This window comes from Paracoccidioides brasiliensis (genome assembly GCF_000150735.1).
Source record: "Paracoccidioides brasiliensis Pb18 unplaced genomic scaffold supercont2.6, whole genome shotgun sequence".
NCBI classification, from domain to species: domain Eukaryota; kingdom Fungi; phylum Ascomycota; class Eurotiomycetes; order Onygenales; family Ajellomycetaceae; genus Paracoccidioides; species Paracoccidioides brasiliensis.
Genome location: NW_011371363.1, coordinates 405,714 through 427,389, shown reverse-complemented (window position 1 = coordinate 427,389; position 21,676 = coordinate 405,714). Strand labels below are relative to the sequence as shown.

The 21,676-nt window shown below is 45.6% G+C and overlaps 8 protein-coding genes across 8 annotated transcripts; 5 read left to right on the top strand and 3 right to left on the bottom strand.

Annotated features, from left to right (window-relative positions):
- Positions 1–566: 566 nt before the first annotated feature.
- On the bottom strand, positions 567–2,463 carry PADG_05243 (uncharacterized protein; the record flags this gene model as incomplete). Its single annotated transcript, XM_010762349.1, has 7 exons — positions 567–769; positions 831–1,091; positions 1,197–1,656; positions 1,717–1,774; positions 1,826–2,184; positions 2,288–2,399; positions 2,459–2,463. 7 exons carry the CDS (start codon positions 2,461–2,463, stop codon positions 567–569), a joined length of 1,458 nt encoding a protein of 485 aa, XP_010760651.1.
- A 1,996-nt stretch (positions 2,464–4,459) lies between these two features.
- On the top strand, positions 4,460–5,245 carry PADG_05242 (uncharacterized protein; the record flags this gene model as incomplete). The annotated part of the gene is made up of 1 exon (XM_010762633.1): positions 4,460–5,245. The coding sequence occupies one exon, from the start codon at positions 4,460–4,462 to the stop codon at positions 5,243–5,245; it is 786 nt and encodes a 261-aa protein (XP_010760935.1).
- A 433-nt stretch (positions 5,246–5,678) lies between these two features.
- Positions 5,679–7,619, bottom strand: PADG_05241 (uncharacterized protein; the record flags this gene model as incomplete). Its single annotated transcript, XM_010762348.1, has 7 exons — positions 5,679–5,711; positions 5,789–6,689; positions 6,754–6,914; positions 6,971–7,190; positions 7,265–7,327; positions 7,391–7,481; positions 7,541–7,619. The coding sequence occupies 7 exons, from the start codon at positions 7,617–7,619 to the stop codon at positions 5,679–5,681; spliced, it is 1,548 nt and encodes a 515-aa protein (XP_010760650.1).
- Positions 7,620–9,509: 1,890 nt separating this feature from the next.
- PADG_05239 (uncharacterized protein) lies at positions 9,510–10,087 on the top strand (the record flags this gene model as incomplete). Its single annotated transcript, XM_010762632.1, has 3 exons — positions 9,510–9,683; positions 9,766–9,852; positions 9,986–10,087. The coding sequence occupies 3 exons, from the start codon at positions 9,510–9,512 to the stop codon at positions 10,085–10,087; spliced, it is 363 nt and encodes a 120-aa protein (XP_010760934.1).
- A 1,233-nt stretch (positions 10,088–11,320) lies between these two features.
- Positions 11,321–13,008, top strand: PADG_05238 (uncharacterized protein; the record flags this gene model as incomplete). The annotated part of the gene is made up of 2 exons (XM_010762347.1): positions 11,321–11,836; positions 11,992–13,008. The coding sequence occupies 2 exons, from the start codon at positions 11,321–11,323 to the stop codon at positions 13,006–13,008; spliced, it is 1,533 nt and encodes a 510-aa protein (XP_010760649.1).
- A 308-nt stretch (positions 13,009–13,316) lies between these two features.
- On the bottom strand, positions 13,317–14,475 carry PADG_05237 (uncharacterized protein; the record flags this gene model as incomplete). Its single annotated transcript, XM_010762631.1, has 2 exons — positions 13,317–14,353; positions 14,439–14,475. 2 exons carry the CDS (start codon positions 14,473–14,475, stop codon positions 13,317–13,319), a joined length of 1,074 nt encoding a protein of 357 aa, XP_010760933.1.
- Positions 14,476–17,563: 3,088 nt separating this feature from the next.
- Positions 17,564–20,087, top strand: PADG_05235 (uncharacterized protein; the record flags this gene model as incomplete). Its single annotated transcript, XM_010762346.1, has 9 exons — positions 17,564–17,592; positions 17,720–17,990; positions 18,104–18,155; positions 18,224–18,267; positions 18,324–18,651; positions 18,722–19,070; positions 19,152–19,330; positions 19,403–19,770; positions 19,893–20,087. 9 exons carry the CDS (start codon positions 17,564–17,566, stop codon positions 20,085–20,087), a joined length of 1,815 nt encoding a protein of 604 aa, XP_010760648.1.
- Positions 20,088–20,616: 529 nt separating this feature from the next.
- On the top strand, positions 20,617–21,260 carry PADG_05234 (uncharacterized protein; the record flags this gene model as incomplete). The annotated part of the gene is made up of 2 exons (XM_010762345.1): positions 20,617–20,772; positions 21,096–21,260. 2 exons carry the CDS (start codon positions 20,617–20,619, stop codon positions 21,258–21,260), a joined length of 321 nt encoding a protein of 106 aa, XP_010760647.1.
- Positions 21,261–21,676: the final 416 nt, after the last annotated feature.

Genomic DNA, 21,676 nt, shown 5'->3' with positions numbered 1-21,676 from the left:
TGTAATGCTTTTCTTCAGTACATGAGATACGTGATGATGCTAACCTAAGGGGAGCATGTATATCAATTGCTGTTATTAGGATAGGCTATGGCATTTCTATTCCCATATCATGCTGTACGGCACGAATACACGAGTGGTAACCGGTATTCCTAGTTGAGAATCAAAGGGTATTTAACATAAGGCGACATGAAAGAGATATGAACAACAGGAAATGAAAAGGCGCAGTCAGATCAGAAAGATCAGATAGATGTTGAGAACAAGAAAACAACAGAACAGGAAAAGGTGCAAGTGACGCTTTGGATGTTGAAATCTCCCATAATTAGGTTTGAGCTTCCAGAGAAAGCGAGGAATTGGATATTCCGAGATGACATCATGTGACTGAATGATCAGGAAAGAAAAAGAGGGTATACATGTATTGGATAACAAGCAGAGGATCTTCAAACAAGTGATAAAATTAGCAAGGTATCAGGGATTAAACCCGTTTCATGGTATATCTTCATGCCACACATCAAACCATTAGGCTTGAAAGGCGAACGAGTTGTATTCACCATAAGATGCCCCCGCCCCTACGCGTCGTTGACTTTGGCAGCTCTCAGTTTGGCCTTTAATTCATCGACAGTATAATGTTGATTATGGGTGTTTGGAAGCTGAGCCATCCACGATGGAGGAGCTATTCCAGTTTGCTCATGGATAGTGGAGAACAGGGGTGGAAGGCTTTGCATGAGATTTCGGATTGGAGCGGTGGTATCCTGGGAAGCATCTCCAGAGCCTGACACGACGTCAGCCACGGACAACAAGAAACGGCATATTTGAAAGGATGGTTAACTCACCGGTGTTCCACACGGTAATCTTTGGTTCGAGTCCCTTGATAGCTTCTCCATTTGCTCTAGCAAGTGCCTCATAGGTATTGTTCTGGATCATCAAGTACTGCAGGAAGCCCTGAGGTCCTCCAAATACATCCACCATAGCGGAATATGCCTTTGCCATTTCCGCCACACCCTCGGCTTCTTTCTTCTTTGCAATGAATGAGGCTTCGGCTTCTTTGGTCCTAATAATAAAGGCTGCTTCTGCTTCCTTGGATCTTCGGTAATCTGAAGGTGATTTGTTGGTTAGCTCTGGAATGCATGTAAAATCTCAACCACAGAGAAAGTTCTTGAGGTGTTGCAAGCAAGCAAGGCGGGTATAAACATGCTTACAGTATGCATCGGCATCCATTTTTTGTTTATACATGGCACCATCTGAGGCTTTCATTTGGGTGTAGAGGTTTGCATCTGCAGACTGCTCAGCTGACTCCCTGGCAACCTTACTCTTGGTCACATCGAGTGCCCGAAGTCGTTCCAATTCCGTTTCCGCACGTTTAGTCTCGACCTCTTTCTGCAACTCCGCATCCCTCATTTCCGCTTGGCGCTGGGCGGCTATCTTTCCAAGTTGAATTCCCATGTCCAGCTCCGTTTGGCGATTTGTCAGCTGAGCATCGGCCTGTGCCTTCTCACTCCGACGTTTGGTCTCTAAAACAGCGGTTTCTGCGTCGATCTTGGAAATTTCTTGCTTTGTTTTGCCTCTTTTTTCAGCCTCACCAATTTCTCCTCTCATTCGAGCTTCCGCGACGTCAATCTTGGCTTGATTCAGCGCACCTTCGTGCGCTTTCCGACTGAGCTATAATTCCACATAGTTAGCGCGCGTGTATGTCTTTGAGCCTATCAAGATTGCGCTTACAAAGGCGAAATATTCGCTTCCAGGGGTATCTTGAAGTTCTTTAACGTTGGCGTTGTAGCTATCATTTGAAGTAAGCATCATATACTTGGCAAAGTGCGACGGCACTTACATCCTGAGGCCAAATTGATCCAACTCGTTTTGGACATTTTCAATAACATGCTGCTTGAAGATCTGCCGTTCCTTGAAAATTTCCTCCATTGTCATTCCAGACACAATCACGCGCGTCTCGCCTTCGATGATGCCTTTTACGATATCCTGAACATGGTTTCCCCTGGTCGAGCTCGAGGACTTTGGGATTTTCACCCCATCAGCATTTCCGGAAAGAAGAAGCGCATATTTCTTGAGAGATTCGATGTTGTTATCAGGTCCGATTGTGAAGACTGCTGGGAGCGAAAATTGGAGTTTTTCGATGGTCATGGCCTGGAGATTCATAGAGAAATCGAATGGAGATATCGATATTCGAGTGCACTGTAGAGGTATTCCGTTAGAGTGGTAGTCATTTACGAAGGACCCATCGCCACGATTCCCCTTATGCCATGGAAGAGAAATGTTCCAGATTTGAAAAGCTCACTTTTTGCCATGGCATCACAAACGCGGTTTTCTTGATAAGAACATCATCAATACCACCACCGGTAATAACGAGATACTCGTTTGGTTCTGACACGTTGTACCTGGAGTGTAGACTGACATTAATCGCTATCAGTTTGGAGACAGAGGAGTATTGGAAGAACAACAAACATACATCATCATGGATATTTTAGAAAATATGATCAATTCATAAGTATAGAATCAAGAAGCCCACGTTTTGATATAAATATTGAAACAAACAAGACTGTGTCGTAGAATACGTGTGATGCCTACGTGCAATCCGAAAATATTCCAATGTTGGAAATGGGGGCAGAGTTGATATAAATACGAAGCAACGGATACGTTCTTCATAAAATAGAGATTGAAAGCAAAAACTTCGAGAGCTCTACGAAAGGAGCCTTGTCGATCAGAATGAGCCTAAGACAAGCCATCAATTCACCAATGACATCGAACACCAAAGTAGCATGCACAACATGACTTTGAACCAGTATTCAATAACGCAGGATGGCTAGGAATGGTACGATAGACCGTCAGTGGCCAAGCAAGGGTTGTTGTTCCTTTTTGTTTGTTTAGCCATTGTCAAAGCAAGCTTTGGACATATATTTTAAGCCGCAACCCTGTCGGACGCAACAAGGCTGTGAACCCGTCTTGAGATGGAAAGTCCAGATACATAGCTCAATTGCAGGGGACTTCCTAGTGCCAATAACAATGCCACTCTGGTGCATCCTACTAGATCATACTAGAGGCAATCCTCTGCAGAGAGTTAAGGTTGGTAACATCGTGTCCATCCTTACATAGCAATTGAAAGCAAGAGAGACGGGCAGTGAGAACCACTATTTAAGAATATAGCACCGTTCTCTAAGGCGTCTATGGGGACCCAAGGCCCCAAAACGGATCATGTTGGGAGGCATTTCTCAAGCCCAGGCGGCTTATGAAACCGCTTCGCATCCGCTTCGCATGCAGGAGACGCTACATGATCTTGATAATAATCAGTTCCTTATGATGCTATTTCTCATAACGGTAGTGTCTAGAACAACATATGAGAGACGAGATGCCGTATTTTCCGTTGAGCAAAATAATTGCTGTTAGTGTGGTTAGCATAGGGCTAAATCATCTCGAAGACCAGGCCATTGAGCAGTGCGAGGAGTAAAACCCTTGTCGCTTTAATTACGCCAGAGATAATAAATATGCGAAGGATGCGACAAGCAGAACAAACGGCGGAAAATAATAAATGCCAAGCCCGAGCCAACGAGGGGAGGCGGAGCTAAACCCGCAAAGAGCCTCATGACTGGTGCACGTGATGCTAGCCTCTAGGGTATTTTCCGCTAACAGTGGAGGCTAAACCTGGAGCGGACTAGGGCGGGTGGAGGCTCACTTGACTCCGCCTCCAGCCAACGGACCTTTCTTTCGTCTTTGACATCCAATGGATATATGGAACTTGATGTCAGAGTTGATATCGCATGATATTCATGCACATTTTGCGTCTTGATGTTTTCCTGCTTACTTACTGTCTAAGCCTCTCTGGACAACAACAGCAAATCGACATTGACCAACATTTCTTTCCATCTGTGAATGAGAGCCTGGTGCATTATTTCTCCTTCTCGAAGCTTGGCTAATCCATCATCCCCTTTTTCACGGCCCCTTTAGGCCTTTGAACTTTTGTTGTGGAAATTATCTCCTCTTTTTCAAACGTGCCCCAGATTCGTGAATGGTACCTGTATGAAAGAATTGGAATTCCTACATTTGTATACTCGTTATGCGTCGTCCCCTTTTGGAAGTGCTCTCTCCCAAACCAACATCACCTATAAAGCATATTGATATATAGACCTAGCTTATCTTGATTTAGAGTTATTCCTTTCTTTCCTCTGAGGTGGAAGGTTATATTTTACCTTCGGTCCCAAGTGTCCCGGGACTTTCAACCGCCTAATTAGGCCTGAAATGTACAGGGAAGCATTGGCGAATCAACCTTGCCATTGCCACTCACTATCGTAGAGCATCCATCGTATTTGGCTGTTTGAACTTCCTCATCAATCTTTGGCAGCTGTCCAGTTTTACCCCACCTCCTGTCACAGCTACCTTTTGCATATTAGTTGGATATCAAATGTCTCTGCCAGTTAAAACCTTCTGGAAACAATAATCGATTTCGCCCTGTACCATGGCTTCAAACCTCTTTGAGACTCATCTGGAGGACCCCGCACCCTCGTATGAGGAGTCTTTATCTTCAACAGCCTGCAGCAAAGATTCATCGAAATTTGTTCCCAGCTCATCTCCGTCTCTTCCCCTTCAAACACAGCTTGCCGACACCAGAACCTATCGAATCAACGATATCTTAACAAGATATGTTGATCCGCTCTTATTCTCTCAAGGCACCGCAGGACTCTACAGAACAACCTTTGTCCTGATACCTTCATCCGTTTCTAGTCTGCAGGATGCACCAAGCAATGCCTACACAACTCCGGAAGAACCACAAGTTGTTGGCTTCCCATCCTCCGAAGTTGTTAAACTCATCCGACTTCGAGGAGAAGAGAACGCAATGGAATTCTGGCGCCAGCCCGCCGTTGTCGCGGAGTTAGACTCTGGCTTTAAAGCAAGACTTGTAGGAAGCGGTCATCGATTGCACCAACCCTCCGTGCCTGACGATGGAGGACCCCGTGGTGCGGATGCAGCACCCGCACCGCCCACCGTTACTCCTGCAACCACGAAGAGGTCCTTTTGGGGTTGGAAGAAGGATGAACCGAAAGATGTTGTCATAGTCGACAGGAAACTTGGTTGGAGATCCCCTGGAGAACAGGCAGAAAGCGGATCGGGGAAAATACCTCCTGGACTAGTTAATGTATCTATTGTGTGGAAGGATATATGCTTACGGATCGCAAATGAAATGGGTCTTTATGAAAGTAAGAAAGGGCCTGCACTTTGCATAACGGTTGAGGTTGGTTCTTAGCCTGGGATGGGGTAACAGCCGCAGTTGGTTGTAATCGATATAGATACCATTCTGGTTCTACATATCCAGTTCTCTGCACATGGAATTTATACATGATCAATTAAACTGTCATACTAGGCTTTGTATGTGAGTTATTTTCAAGCTAACCAAATTATGTAAATCGAAATCGGTGTAACTTATCAAGACATTGCTTGAACCTAGCAGCAAAATCCATGGTTGCATGACAGAAACAAAACAAAATCCCGAGTATGTGAGTCAACTCACTATGCCGCAATCAATGCGTTGGCCATCAGAGTCATCGCCAGGTGTCAGTATATGCAGGTCTCTTAAACAAGGGATGTCAAACGCCCAAAAAAAAAATATCCATTTTCAGCCATTTGTTGTTTAGTCAAAACAGCAATGTCACCGCTGATTATTCTCCTATATCCTTACATCAAAGTTTGTTGAGAAAGGAATTCCGTGCAACCTACGAGCGAGATCAGTCCAGTCATTGTTAGTGATACGTGTTTAACCCACAAGAGAGAAAGATGAGAAAATACGTACAATGCTCCTAAATCTCTTCCCGTAAACATACATAGGAATCGTCATCACGCTAAATGCCAGATTAAGTCCAGTAATCCAAATGAAGACTTCTCTGGGACCCCGATACGAGTACCATCCATTCACAAACATACTAGCAATAAAGATAAACACGTCCTTTGCAAAGTTTATTGTCACAAATGCCTGATTCGCATCTTTTGGGTGGCAGTCGATTACGTATGTGAAACTCGCAGACGCAGCGAAAGGGATTGATAAGGAGTGCAAAGACATGAATGCTAGCGGTACAGCAAGAGGGGCGCCTCTGTGGATACTGAGCCCATAGCCCAGGAATGCAACTGTCGATAATATCGTTGCGGGGATCATGAGAATTAAGCGGAACTCAGGTTCGTAGATGCCCTTATTTCGCCGTGCCATAAAGCAAACGAGCCAGTCCGCAATGGCACCGGATAGTGGGGTCCCAAGAAGGCCAACACCGAGCAGGGGAAGGTTAGTCAGGCCCACTTGTGATGGCGTGAGGCCATATTGAGGGCTTGTGAAGACGTTTGTGGATAAGATGGAGAAGACAACCAGCCAAGTGAAAAAGGTGCCGTAGATAAACGTGCTGAAGACCACTGCTGGAAATAAAATCAGTGGCAAAGGCTTCACTGCTAGTTTCCAGAAACTGTCATCCGAGATGCGGCCATTGAACACCTTCAACCCTTCGCGGTATGGCCTTTTAGTTGCATTGATATAACCTCCAGCAGTTTCAGGCTTTTCATGGACATTCCCAGGTCTATGTGTTCCATTTTCAGTCTCGGGGACAAGGAAAAATATTGCTGGTAACAGTACACAGAATATCAATGCTGCAATGCCGAAGGGAACCAGCAAGCCAAGATTCTGAATAGTATAACCAGAAACAACCTGGCTAAAATTTTTGTTAGCGTCCTCCTATCTTGTGCTTGGGTACCATAGGTTAACTGTCATCTTACCTAAGTAAGACACCAGACATGACAGCTATCCCCCATATGGCGAGTTTCCGACCTCGTTGGTGAACGAAGAACATATCGGATACGGTGGATGTCACTAAGGTTTCCAAAGGGGCGGATGCCGCTCCTTGGACGACTCGCATTATCCACAGCGATTGGAAAGACTTATGGCAGCGTAAAGTTAAACTCCCCATAGCCCATAGAATTTCGTGACACTCACCATGGCAAAGTGGCCCCAAATACAAGTAATTAACAAGACCACACTTGATAGCACAAACACTGGTCGCTTCCCCCAGACAGTTGCCACTGCCGCCGTGAAGAAAGTGCTTGCACCAGTGAATAATATCATTAAGCCAATGAGAAATTTCGAGACTTCGTCCAGCGAAACGTTATACCTCTCGGAGGCGACTAATAAACCAGGGGCAAGCAGAGGCCCAAGCCTAAAAGAGAATAAGTCAATACTTTAATAAACATATATCATGCACATTTAATCAGAGGGACAGATGAGACTTACGACCCGGAAACTCCAGAAGAAATGGCCAGCGTCCAGATAACGATATTCTTCTTAACATTAGACCTAACGGAGAAGTGAGCATATTGTACAGCCCATAGAAACAAGAGTTCGTCTACTTATTGTTACCAGTTGTAGGGGTCGTTGATATTGTCACTGGGCTGAGGCACAAGAACAACACCGTCCTTGGCTTTCAGATTGTTGCTTTGCGCCTCGGGTTCTGTTAACCCTCCTAGTCAGCTTTCCTTATCCTAGATATAGCGGACCAGCAGTACTTACCATTACCCTTTCCGTTATTCAAAAGCGATGTTCCTGGAACATCCACAAGTGTATTGTCCTCTAGCACACCCCACGCCATCACAATGATTTCTGTCTTTTCTTTTTTGACACTCTTAAATAATAGACTAAAAGTCTAACAAGCTCATCAAAAAGATGAAAACTCGGGAAGGTGTAAACAGAACCAAAAAAGGACAGGAAGAATCGTCACTGATTGGCGATGCTTGACACGTCAAGCAATCGAAAGATCTTAGATATAAAGAAAGGGGGACTGCCATGGTGGCCAAAATCCTACGCCCCTGGGTCGAGAATATAGATATGGCTCTCTATATCAATATTGGGATTTGCCCAAATAGTAGTTTTGAGGGGAGGACAACAGCTGGGATGTAACAGTTTGGCATTCTCAGGCTAGCTTCATCGAAGTTTCTGATTAGTTCAGGTTGTAGATCCTATATCTCTCGTGTAAGACAAAACTCAGTGGGAGGGTGATATTGTAAATCAGGATTTCATTTTCTAGGCACTGTGTGCCTGGTATGACGCGCAGCCAATGGCTAGTATATCAACTGCAAATCACAAAATCTGATGAAGGGTCGGCTATTTGCGCACGATTGGACCTTTTCTGGATCTTTGCGGGATATGCAGTGCAGAAGGGTGTGGGATGCCGTTCGCGCAAGATGCCATACCAATTAGGTTTTAATATGCAGATGTCATCCACTCTGCTGTTGAACCCCACACCTCACAGATGCGCAACCTGCATCTGGAAGACCATAGAAAACAAATGACACAAACTCTTAAGCTTATGTTCTGGGCCGTAACAAGCTGGGATAATCCATGTTCTGTTCTTCTTTTCATCCTCTTCATCTTCCATCTATGTCATTAGAAAGGAGTCCAGACGACAGGATGTGCAATGATTGTCGGAGACGACACGACCTAAGGCAACACAGCATAATGATTTAGAAATATGTAGTTCCTTACTCAAGCCACCCTAGACATACATTTGACGCGTGATACCCGACGGAGGGATTCGGCAATACCCCATTTCCAATGATATGTTGTGCTGAAACCATGTTGGCCGCCCCTTTCCTCTAGCTGGTATTCCGCGCCTAAGGGGAGAGCAGTGGTGTTCGGAGAGTAAAGGGGTACATCACTAAGATACCTAAATATCTAGTTCAAGATTTGAAACCCGAGAGGATTTTTATTCAGTTCCCGATATCTATTCCAAGGGTCACCATTCTTCGAGGATCTTCTGAACAGGGGGCTTGATCCCTTGGGTCAAGAGCTCAAGGGCCCAAAGCCGAATACGATTACTAAATCACGTGATTCAAGATCCCGCCCGATGACTGCATTGTTCCATGTTTGTTTAGCTGAGATGTCTGAAATGGTAGTTATTGTATGCACACGCCACTTTTAAACGATTCAATTCTCATCTGTCGACAGCTGAGATAATCAATTGGGCTTGGTCTATCTAAAGGGTGGCTTTTAAAGAGGTGTGTTTCCATTCAATATCTCTCCCTTGAATAAGTCCTTCCGTGGCCCGGGAAACTACCACTCATTTCTTCCTCCTGTCAATCTCTTGAGTTACCGTGGGGATTTGACTTGTTACCACAGCTATTTATGTTTTAAAATAGTTCTCTATGTTAAGTTTCCATTGGACTTGTATAATTTGCCTTTTTACTTTTGGAATACTGAATTCTTTCTCTTTGAGAATTCGAATCCATTTTTCGGCAAGCAGAGAGGTGATCAAGGCTGATTGGATTCCTGTATTCGAATTCTGTTTTACATGTATTGACGTGGTTTCATTTCTTTTATCTCTCTCTTACATATTTAGTCGTACGGTGACACTCCACGAGACATCTTTCAACTATGCGTGCGAAAGTGATGCGTTTCAGAATTTTCTAATAGCTGTTTCGACACCCAGGTCCAAAATCGTACCATCTCACAAGTTCAAGAACATAAAGCAGAGTAGGATAGAATGCCTCCTCGGACACCCCTCACGATTGCAACCCTAGCGGTGAATCGCCTAGTAAAGGAAGAAGCCTCATATCACCGGGAACTGAAGGAGCAGGGAGAGCGAATCAAAAGGCTTGAGGCTCAGAAGCCGACTGAAGATGAGGACGGGAATCGGGAATATATTCTTAAACAAGAGGTATGGCTGTTGGGACTGAGATGTCATCACCCTCTTTTCCTTTTGCAACGTATAAAGGTTAACATTCTAACCTGAGAACAAGCGTCAAGCTCTAGAAGAGACGAAAAGAGTTCTGCCGAAGATGAAGGATAATATATCCGATGCTGTTGATAAGCTTAATGATTTGCTGGTGAGCTCTTCTCGCCTCATAGTTTCCCGCGTCTACGTCAACTGGCTGCTGTTCACGGCTCCCTGAGAGAATTAGCATGTGGATGAGATTTGTCCGTAACTTCCAACATTCTAACCACTGTTTTATAATTTAGGTTGAAGAAGGAAAGAAAGGAATGGAAAGTAATATGAGCGACATCGATGCGGCGAAGGAGGCTATTGCGCAGGCTAAGGCGGCCATAAGGGAGATATCATGAGCTGCTCTGATTCTGTGTCAATTATATTTCTCTGTTTGCCTGCTTCAAACCTGTAAATCCAGCATTTTGCACTCTCAACTGGATATTTGGGGGAACTAGCTCTGAGACGCAAGGGTTTTCTTGCTGTGTGTGGTGGTAATAGTGTAACTCAAGTCTATGAATCCGCAGCAATGGGCAAACCTACCAGTCCTTCAACGAATTACCAGCTTCTAAGCTACCACGCCTCTACTGAGGAGTTTCACGAGGCAAATGATGGTATCAGGAATTGAACTGCTCAAGTATGAGAAATAAAAGATGCAGTTATTGTATATGAGAAAAGCATGTGAATGTCACGGATATCAGTGAAGCTATTGTTCGGTAACTGGCGCCTTGGAAAATAGTCCTTGTATGGAGAGATACGTCAGCTATACGATAACTATACGATATACGACGTAGTTTAGTTATGATCAATGACGAGAGTAAACTAACTTGATGGGCCTCCATGTTAGCGGACTCCGTTGATTTATTTTCACAAGCTTGTTTTCAGGGTTTTGGGAATGCAATAGGGTGAGAGATATAATCGATGATTTTAATAGGCGTTGAATCTACAGCCTCTTCGTCTAAATATAACTATTAGTTACTGGCTGATTCTGTCAAGCCGAAGCAGAGAGCCCAGAAGTTTCCAATCTAAACACTCTTTGGAGGTGCCCTAGTAAGGATCTGGAAATAATATTCTAAACTTTCGAAAGAAAAGCCGTGACAGTTAACTTAATATATTTAGGTAGAACATCTGAGGAGAGTTTTCATTTTGTCTTTCGAGATGCACGCTTTGTTATTCGACATCCTATTCTCTTTACAACCAAGTACTTCTCCGGACACTGGTTATTATTGGAAAACACCCCCTGGTTAACTATTTAGCTGCCACACCAGTTTAGGCTGGAAGGACGGCGTACTGCCAATAACCCTGGCAGCGGACAATTAACTACGTGAGATTTACTCAGCCTCCAGCCCCACGGCCCCAAAACAATCCTGGCATGACAACCAGCAGAAAGAAGTATTTGGCTTTTTCTGATGCTGCCTAACTGGCAGCAGCTAACTCTCAAGGTGCAGAGCCTTATATCAATCCATCTGTCCAGCTATCGCGGGATGAGCTCTGATATTTCTGGTGCTGAAACTTCGAATTTAGGCATCTATCCGACTCCTCCAAGTGGTTTTAACGAAGTACATACTTAGCTTGCTCCCTGCAACTTTATCATGAGCACCTTCACGAAGTGCCGCACATCTCTCTATGTACCTCAAGTTGACCAGCTTCCGCTATACGTGGAGAATGAAAATGACCTCCCACCATATGTCGAACAAGAAATTGAGCAAGAAGACGAAAACAAAGTCCAGACATTCCTCAAAGGATTCCTGAAGTCGACCGATGGACCTGAAATCGATCCTGTCATTGTCAAAGACCTATTGCCAGACGAATATCAACGATTGTCGAAGATCATATTATCGGATGCTCACAATTTCGTTTTTGTAAGCGACTTGACGATAGACGAGTTGTCATTTATCGCGGTAGCCATCGTCCGGCTTCTTTTCAGCTCTATATATCTCGGGAAGAATGAGACTATGTCATGGCTATTATCGGAAAACCTGATTACCGCTAATACAGTTAACCTAGATGGCATGTCTCCGTTGCTGGCCGCCGTGAAGATACGAAGCACACGAGCAATACAAGAGCTGATTGATTTCGGCGCTGAGCCAGATCAGTACGCCATTGCAGTAAGTATTACCGTTCTATCTTGGGTAATCCCCCACACCACCACAAAAAAATAAAAGATAAAAGATAAAAATAAAAAAGAAAAGGGGGGGGGAAACTTTATTTATTTAGTCATCTTGTGAATGCCGCGAAAGCATCAGGTTAACTCCAATTTCAGGGGTTCTATGAGTTGCCCACTGGGCGGGCCCCGATTAAACGAACCCCTCTACAACTGGCTGCTGCACTTGGAAATCTCCCGCTTGTCAAAATGTTCATGGAAACATATCAATGCGACGATTCCAAGATCGCACCAGACGGCGAGCTTGCACTGCGTTTGGCAGCAGAAAATGGACACAGACATGTCGTCGACTATCTCCCCGTTCGGCGAGGAGGTGGATGGAAGCGATGGCGGACTGCGCACGAAGCGTCTATGATAAAAGCGAAAGCGGCACTCAAGTACATTTATGAATTTGTAGCCTTCTTCATATACCAGGTTCCGAAGTTCTTCATTTGGACGACCCCTAAGCACCTATTTGTCAGGCCTCTGTCGAAAGGTTGCAAGTGGTGTTGGAAGAATAGAAAGGGGTTGCTCCTCTGGATCAAGCATCAGGCACTACAGACTCCAGTCAGGATGAAGAAGGCCGCGAAGTCCATGTGGCCCGGAATTAAACGAGTTCCTAAAGCGATATCAAGCATGTCGAAGAGCATATGGAAATTTCTCACGCAGTTCCTGCCGAAGTTTATTTGGAGAGTATGCACAAAGGAGATACCGAAAATCGTAGTCTGTGTGTCTCAGTGGATATGGCTGGTCCTATCATCAGCTGTGAAGTTGACATCGAACTTTTTTCAGAAAGTTGCCTCACTCCTTCACACCGCCTTTAGTGCTGTGATCTCCTTCTTCCGCAACGTTAGCCTTATTGACATCTGGAATGGGTTCTGCGACGTGTTGAGGGTGATATTTATCTCGTTACCCCTTAAAATCTGCGATATAATCGTCAATTTTGGAGAGCTAACTTATAAAATTATGGGCGGGATTTTTGGACTCACTGGTAAAGTTCTTTGGTATATTGGCTTTTCGATTCTTTTTCTCATGATGTATATTCCCACCCATATATGGTTCATCATCAAGAGCATAGGAACCTCAATGGCTACAGCCTTCAGGGAAATCAGGGTCTGGGTGAATCCCAAAGCCTAAAGCGGTAATTTTGGAGTTAAGGTGGATGGAACTTAGCAAGGAACAACTGCTGAGCTATTTATGCAACTTTATTTTTTGTACACGACGATGACCTTTTTTATGAGTATAAAAGCATTTTTATGAGACTCCTGGTCTCACATATCGATAAAACAATGCCTGAAAGTTCTAGAGGTAAATGCATCAAGAAAGTATAAATGCCTCTTGAAATGCCATACATAGCACAGCCTTTACATATGGCCCTTCACCCAAGAAGTAAGTTAAAACAGGATAAGTGTATTAGGTTTCTGAACAGTCGTCAAACTAGTTTGCTAAGTGGTATCCATCCTGTCTCCCAGCCTCCCATCCTGTGAAGTCTCCGCAGTTCTTGATCCAGACCTTGTTCCGCTAGCTGTTGTCTCTGGCGGCACCGACTCATCCCCCGTAACCTCCCCTTCATCCATCATATTCTCATCTTCCAGTTCCTGAATGGGCGGCTTTCCATCAATCGACGACGCACTCATCGCTTGCCGCAGTGGTGTCGCGCTGCCAGTCCCAGCTGGTCGATGTTTCTCGATATTGTTCGCAGGTGGGATGAGACCCGAATCTTCATGGACAGCATGCGAAGGAGTTACGCTGTCTTGATCCTGCTTTGGGGTTCCCACCGCGCTACCTTTCCCCTTAGAACCAACATCGCCTTCGTCACCATCCTCGCCTTCCTCCATACCCTCCCTCCTCTCCACTTCCTCCTTCTCATCCCTAATTAGCCGTCGAAGATTCATTCCTTCCTCAACGATTCTACCGAATTGCTCTCTACGCTCCCCCCATGTCTGAGCATATTCTTTGCTTTCCTGTTCTAGTTGTGCAATTTCCGCATGTAGCTTCTGAAGATTTGCTTCCTGGTCCTCTCTGGGCCGGAGCAATCGATTCGACGTAATCTTCTCCGCCAGGTCATCGTAGGTCTTACGTAGTGCAAGAGTTTTTTGTGCTTCTTCCAGCTGTACTCTCAATTCAGCCGTATTATCCTTGATAGCCTGTGCCGTGGACTGAATTCGCAGCTTTTCGGCCGCGTAACGTTGCCGCTCCTTCTCATTGCTCGCGAGAAGAAATTGGATTCTAGCAAGGCTGCTTTCGAAAGCAGCAAAATCGAGAGTTAAGTCTTCGTGGAATTGGTGCCAGTCTTCCAGTTTCTTCTGTTTGTCCGTTTCAGCTATGGCTGCTGCTGCGTCTTCATCTGCGCCTTCGGGAGGGGGAGTCGGAAACAATGTAGAGGGAGCGTATATGAAGGAGATAGGAGTTAGCAGCCGCTTCGTGATCCGTTTAAAAGGTTTCTCTTCGACGTTTAGAAGGCGCCATTTATGAAGCGCATCTGCATACGAAAGAGGGTGTTAGTATTTTAGCAAGTGTAGAGCTGGATAGAGAAAGAGAAACATATGATTTTGGCAAATGCGCACCTTCATCAATTTGATCGAGTAATGTATAGGACTCCATTTCGACCCGCAAAGAAGTTTATGAATTCACCCGAAGAGAAGATGGTGGTAGGTGAGTGTAGCTGCTAAAGACTCATACTACGTCTTTTTCTCTCTGTATATCGAAAGATGCGATTCATGAGTTGAAAGCCAAGCTTGAAAGTGATAAAGAAACGCCAAGCCTTCTGTCCAGATCAGGCCTAGCGCAGTTGATGACTGCTGACCAAGTTAACTAACTTAGTTCGGTTAGGCTGGACTCTGATCTGCGCAACCCGCAACTTGCCCTCGATGGGCTTCAATTTGTCGGCTGTTCAGGTACTTTGATGACCAGTCACCCAATCGCAGGCCATGAAAGTATTGTTGTTTCGGCGGTAGATGGGAAGCGCCCTGTGCAGGAAAATTTACGGTATTATATATATTCATTCATTTCGCTGTCTCTTTGGTTCAGCACTAAAGTTTACTGTATATCTCTCCAGCATCGCAATGACCCTCGTGATCTGCGGTTGTTCATAGTATAGCACTTGTCTTCTAGAGGGACCAGTGGACAGTATGTTGCACAGTTAATGGACCAAACTCAAATCAAGATGGCTGACTTTATGTTTAGGGCATATGCGATCTGCAATAGCGGAACAACCATGCATTGTTTGAGCTTCTGGCATGGTTCCCCACATCAAGGTTTTAAACTCCTCTGTTGAAAGCCGCCCTCTCAGAATGGAGGAAATGTGCACAGGACTTCAAAGGAAACAAGTATTCGAATCACTTGAATCATTCAAATCATTCGTGCGGGCCGTTTCAATGAGAGGCCGCTGGGATCTCGGCGTCCTCCGCAGCAACAAAAAGAGCGTCACTCTACGATGCCGCTCAACCCCTGGCTGCCCATTCCGTGCCATCTGTCGCACCAACAAAAACTACACATATGTGACCGCCATCAATGATGTTCACACTTGCCAAAATGCGCTCGATGGTGGCCCCCCAAATAATTCCATTCAACGCTCTCAAAAGTCGCGTCTTAGATTTCTCATGAAAGAAATCCCCAAGTTCTTCGACACGAATACCAAAGTTTCCGCCGAGGAGGTTGTGGCTGCTATCAAACGATATTACGGCAGTGATATCTCACCTAGGCAGGCACACCGGGCCTTATTGCAGCTGGAGATGCTCAAGCCCAAGCGCCCAAAATATCCCGCTACTTCCGCCCCGACACTGCCGACGACGACCGGAATGTCAAATAATGACAATATTACCGGCTCGCACCACCACAATGCTGACGACTGGCTGCACAGCCAGTCCATTTTGCCGATGACTATTGATTCTGATGATGAATTTCAGCGGCCACCAGTTACGATGCAACAAGATCAATATCAACATCATCATCGACATCCGGGTCCAGATACCTTCCCTCGTGACCCCGTCGTCACCCCAATCCCCTCCTCATCCCTCTTAAATACCAGCACCACGCTCCACGAGAATCAAAATTCCAGCAGTCTCCCTACCCCCGGCCAGGTTGTTCCTCCCCAGAACCACCAGCGAGGTCACCAAACGATTAGCAGCAGCAGTCCACCCAAGGTTGTCACGAATTTCAAGATCGAATTTACGTGCGCGTCATGCGGGGCAGTCAATCAGGGATTCCTCCCAAGTCAGGGGCAGGTTGTAAAACATCCTGCACCTCCTAGCCATTATCCGTCGTCAGTTGAGAATGACAATTCGGAATATAACATGAGGATTATTAACCCGTCGGGGAGCTGACTGGGGATCGAGGATGGAAGTGGGAGGAACGTTTACTCCAGAACCCTCGAATGTGATGATATGGGAAAGGCGAATGGGGCATGGGGCATGGGGCATGGGGCATGGGGCATGGGGTATTTTGAATATTGCACTATGTTTTTTTTTTTTTTTTTTTTTTTTTTTTTTTTTTTAATTTAATGTACATTGTAGCGAGCGCTCATCCTGTCATTCTGTCACAAACGGGAATAGGGAAATGTTCCCCCGCGAGAGCAAACTAAATATTTGTGGTATTTCGACGTGCGCTTAAGAAATGCCTCAAGGAGGTTCATGACAACCGGGCATGGTTCCCAAGGTTAACAGAGAGCAGCGATAGAGTCGAATTAACCTTCAGCCCGTAGGTTATCACGTGATACACCTTATTTCGACCAGGAAAGTTTCTTGGAAACTTTCTCCCCGGATTTTCACAACTTATTACATCATAGGGCTACACGGCACGCTTCGATTGATTGAGAAGCTGACGATTAGTTGGGGTGCAGCCGGTGGCTGTCCCTCTTCCACATGGATGTGTTACTTTACTCCACGTTAACATTTTTGGTCCGTGGAATGTCTATTTTACTGGATGACGCACGATCTCTTCTCGGTTGTGAGAATCCGATGGAAGTAAACAAGTGACCCTGCTATGGATATGAAGGATCTATTCATAGATCTAGGTTAATGCTGTTGTATTTCTAGCATTTCCTGCGGAATTCCTCTCTTGTCCGAAGCTGAAATGATGATATGAGATGTCGACAATGGCGGGAATATCGTGGCTTTGGCATTCAACGGTGGGATTTGCCTCCGCTCAAAGGAGACAGACACAAGATGTTTTATGTTGTGTAACTCACTGCAGCTGCTGGGCGTGAGTATATACGTACCAATAGCAGTCCCCCATCCCCATAACTAGCATCTAAATGTAGGTCGTACCACGGATCCCCTTTAGTTTGCAGCGTCACCTCCCACACCAGCCTTCTGATTGACTTTCCTGTTTCCTCGGTTTGCGGAAATGCAGAGATAGCTACCTGAGAGAAGTAGATTGGGTACCTGCCCGTTGCATACAAACTCTGTGCCACTCCTGTGTACCACTTTGTTCTTCCTCAAGTACCCGGGGCACTTTGTCCGCCCGGAAGAGTCGGACAGATTATATTTGTTTTGGTTCTCCTCTACAATATCGAAATCTCATTCACTTCTCCTCCATCTAAACTCCATCCTCTATATAACAAGATGTTAAAACACCTTTGTCCCGCTTCGCTTCTCTTCCTCGCCACCGGTCAACTACGGTTCTGTGGCCCCTTTACTCCTGCTCCGTTTAACAATATCACAAACTGTTCGCGCATCTCCAGCCATCAAGCATGGCGGATAAAGTCACAGATCTAGCAAGGTAAGTTCAAGGAAACTACCCAGTTTACGATATCGCACTTCCAGCACCGGAAAAAGCCCGTTGTGCAAAAACACTGCACATAAATAGAAAAATCTGTCCGACAATGAATCTAACCCATTCATCACAGCGTGCACGCGACAGAAGTTGTGCCTCGAGTCCCTCAGAACGGAGACCTCGCAGGCGGTGACATGCCACCACCAACTGGATCTAGATCCAAGGAGCAATCGCTCACTGTCCAGCAAGAAACATCTGATTCCAACGCCTCGGATCCACCAACCGAAGAAGAGCTGAAGGACTTGCGCAAGGTCCCCGAGAAGCTGCCTTGGTCTGCCTTCTTGGTCGCTGTCGTAGAGTTATGTGAGCGATTCGCATACTACGGCCTCGGCGGCCCCTTTCAAGTATTTGCTCAGTTTTCTTACAAGATGGTTTTCTCCCCGTTCTGAAGAAGGAAACGGGTGGTAGAATTTTCGTGAAAGAACATATAACGATAAGCGCTTACTCCTGGTAATAGAATTACATACAGAATCCTTATAAAGGACCCAGTGGGGTCCCTGGCGCGATAGGTAGGCTTGCCAGCCCGCCTTTCCCACTCCACATGAGAAGAATTATGCTAATCGTATAATCCGACAAGGCATTGGACAAGCTCGCGCCACCAGTCTGAGCAGCTTCTTTCAGGTACGTAATCTTCTGTGATTTCCCTCACGTCTTGGAGTCGCTGACAAAGCATCAAGTTCTGGTGCTACGTTACTCCCGTAATCGGGGCTGTCGTCGCTGATCAATATCTCGGAAAATACAACACCATTATAATTTTCTCCCTGACATACATTCTGGGGCTTATCATCCTGCTCTTGACGTCTCTTCCCATCGCGATTGAAAATGGCGCTGCATTGGGTGGCTTGGTGGCAGCGATGATTATCATAGGTCTAGGAACAGGGGGTATCAAAGCCAACATATCTCCCTTGATCGGTGAGCAGATCAAGGCGCACAAACCATGGGTTAAAACGCTGAAATCTGGCGAACGGGTCATTGTTGATCCCTCTTTGACGGTCCAACGTGTTTGTGAGTTTTTCGATCCTCCCAGCCGTTATCGATGGCATAAAAGGGTTTTGTCTAATCAATCCACCTCCAGACATGATATTCTATTTCTGTATCAACGTCGGTTCTTTATCCGCCATTGCTACCACCGAACTTGAACTCAACGTAGATTTCTGGGCAGCCTATTTGTTGCCCCTTTGCATGTTCATTTTTGGATTTGGCGTCCTGATCATGGGCAAAAAGAACTATGTCATAAGGCCTCCTAAGGGGTCTGTTATTACTCACGCCTTCAAAGCACTGTGGATCGGATTGATGAACAAGGGCAACATGGAAGCTGCGAAGCGCTCTTACCAGGATGAATACGGGGGGAAGTATAATATTGAGTGGGATGACCAGTTCGTCGCAGAAATGAAACGGGCGATTGTTGCTTGTAAAGTGTTTCTGTAAGCTCTCCACGTTCATGCAACTGACACCGTACCCTCTCTGTCTTGGGTGCTATTCTTGGACTGACAGATGATGGCCAGCTACTACCCCATCTACTGGGTTTGCTACCAACAAATGATCAACAACTTCGTCTCCCAAGCCGGCACCATGGAGCTCCACGGCGTCCCAAACGATATCATGCAAAACATCGATCCCCTGACCATCATAATCTTCATCCCCATTTGCGACCGGCTAATCTATCCCCTCCTCAGAAGATTTCGTATGTTACCAGAAAATCCGCCCGCAAAAGCCCCATGACAAACATAAATACAGCTAACCATACCCGCATTAGGAATCGCCTTCAAACCCGTCTCCCGCATAACAACGGGCTTCATCTTCGCATCTCTCGCAATGGCCTATGCAGCCTTCGTCCAGCGCCTCATCTATTACTCACCCCCTTGCTACAACGCACCCAGGTCGTGCCCCGCCAGTGAGAACGGCTCCTTACCCAACCGCGTCCACGTCGCCGTGCAAACTCCCGCATACCTCTTCATCGGCCTTTCAGAGATCTTTGCAAGCGTCACGGGGCTCGAATATGCCTACACCAAAGCACCGCCCTCCATGAAGTCGTTCGTCATGGCTATGTACATGCTTACAATTGCGTTTGGCGCTGCCTTGGCCATGGCGCTGTCGCCGACGGCTAAGGACCCAAAACTCATCGTAAGTACTATCTCTAAAAACGAAGAAGAAGAGAAGCAGAAACACCACCAAACATACAAAAGCTCTCCATTAAACAGTAGTTCCCTCTGGCTAACTAACCCCCTCATCAACATCGTGTTTAGTGGACGTACACCGGTCTCGCGGTCGCAAGCTTCATCGCCGGCATCGGATTCTGGCTTCTCTTTAATCGCTATAATGCGACGGAGGAGGAGATGAATACGCTAGATGCTGAGCGGACTGTTGATGAAGCGCCCGTTTCGGCTGCGGCGGTTCATATGCGTCCGTCAACGGTGGATCCGGAAGCGCAGAGGAATTAAGAAGTGGGGTTAGGAGTTTATTTTTATTTTAATTTTTATTTTTATTTTGTGACACTGGGAGTTAGGAACAGCACTATTATGTATGTACTCGGGTTATATACAGAACGTATGTGTGGTGGTGTGGAATGGCATCGCTGGAAGGTCTTCGTGGATCATAGGTTAAGGTTTGCGGGCCGTTTTGGGGTGGTCGAAGAGGAGCGCTGGTTTCTCCTCCTTGTGTTTTGCTTAAATCTTATGTTCCCCCCCCCCCCCCCTTCACCTATGATGGGACTGGGTTTCTAATTTTTGTGTCGCCGTTATGGCGTTTATTGATTACTGTAACTTTTCACGGTGGTTTCTTCTTTCTTTATTTAATGATTTTGGTGAGTAGGAGAATGATATTATATGGCATTAATCAATGATGGGGTAGCAGAACGCGGGTTGGAAGTAGCTTGAGAGGCGCCGCCGATATTAGTTCAACAAGCAGGGAGTGCAGAAATGCCACCTCAAACTCTTTGAGTATTCTGCACAACATTGTGTACAAACAAAAATGGACAATGGAACGACGAATGAACTTCTCGAGCCCAAGCCTGCCAAGCTTCCCGCTTCCCGGAGGAATCACTCACTCGCTGGATATCACGGGTTGGCCTCAGATCGAACGAAGTATTCTGGAAGCTTTCTCCCTCTGGATGGGAAGCATGGGCAGGTAGAGGATGGATGAACACCCAATCATCATAACACAGCAAATTTCATTGAAAAGAACTGGATAAAGTTCCGGATGTTCAACAAAAACTTGAAATTTCAATCATCGTTTCTTTTTGCCATATCGGAGCAAGCGAGATATGGGTTGGTTTTTGCCATATCGGAGCAAGCGAGAAATGGGTTGGTTTGTTCCCACTTCCTGTTTTTTCCTGTTTTTTCCGGTTTTTTTTTTTTTTTTTTTTTTTTTTTTTTTTTTTTTTTTTTTTTTTTTTTTTTTTTTTGCGGGGGGGGCCGGTGGCTGGGGACAAACGAACGGGATTTGGATAGCCGTGTGCAGCCAGGATGAATCGGCATTCGGTTAATGATGAAGTTAAAGCAATCAGAAGCGAAGACGCAGTCATTGACAGCCGTATTACCATTGGACAGTATCTTGGTAGACAGGATAGGAGGAAAAGGAGAGATTGTTGTTATTCTCATATGAAAGCGGATTAATTTTGACCCCTCTCCAGCTGTCATTGATAAACTAATGATCTAGCTAAATAAGATTGGCATCAGACCTCACTCAAATAGCCGAAGAAGAAGAAGCTCAGTTTTACCCGGCTGCTTAATCTAGATCTGCCTGGGATGCTCCACCTGAAGGCCCACCAGCTTCGAAACCCGTAATCTTCAACCCAATGATCCAGTTTTAACTACTTATTGTTAGTTAACTAGGCATGGGACGATCATAGGTTGGCTTGCGCAGCATCGAGATCAAAAGCGATCGCAGAGTGATTGAGGAGTAGACGCGAATCTTTTATATTTCAAGTAAATGGCACGGTATATGCGGAACGAAAGTGGATGACTCACTAGGTGTGTACTGCTCTCCGAGACACACATTGGGGAATAGATATCGGTATCGGCTATTCAGT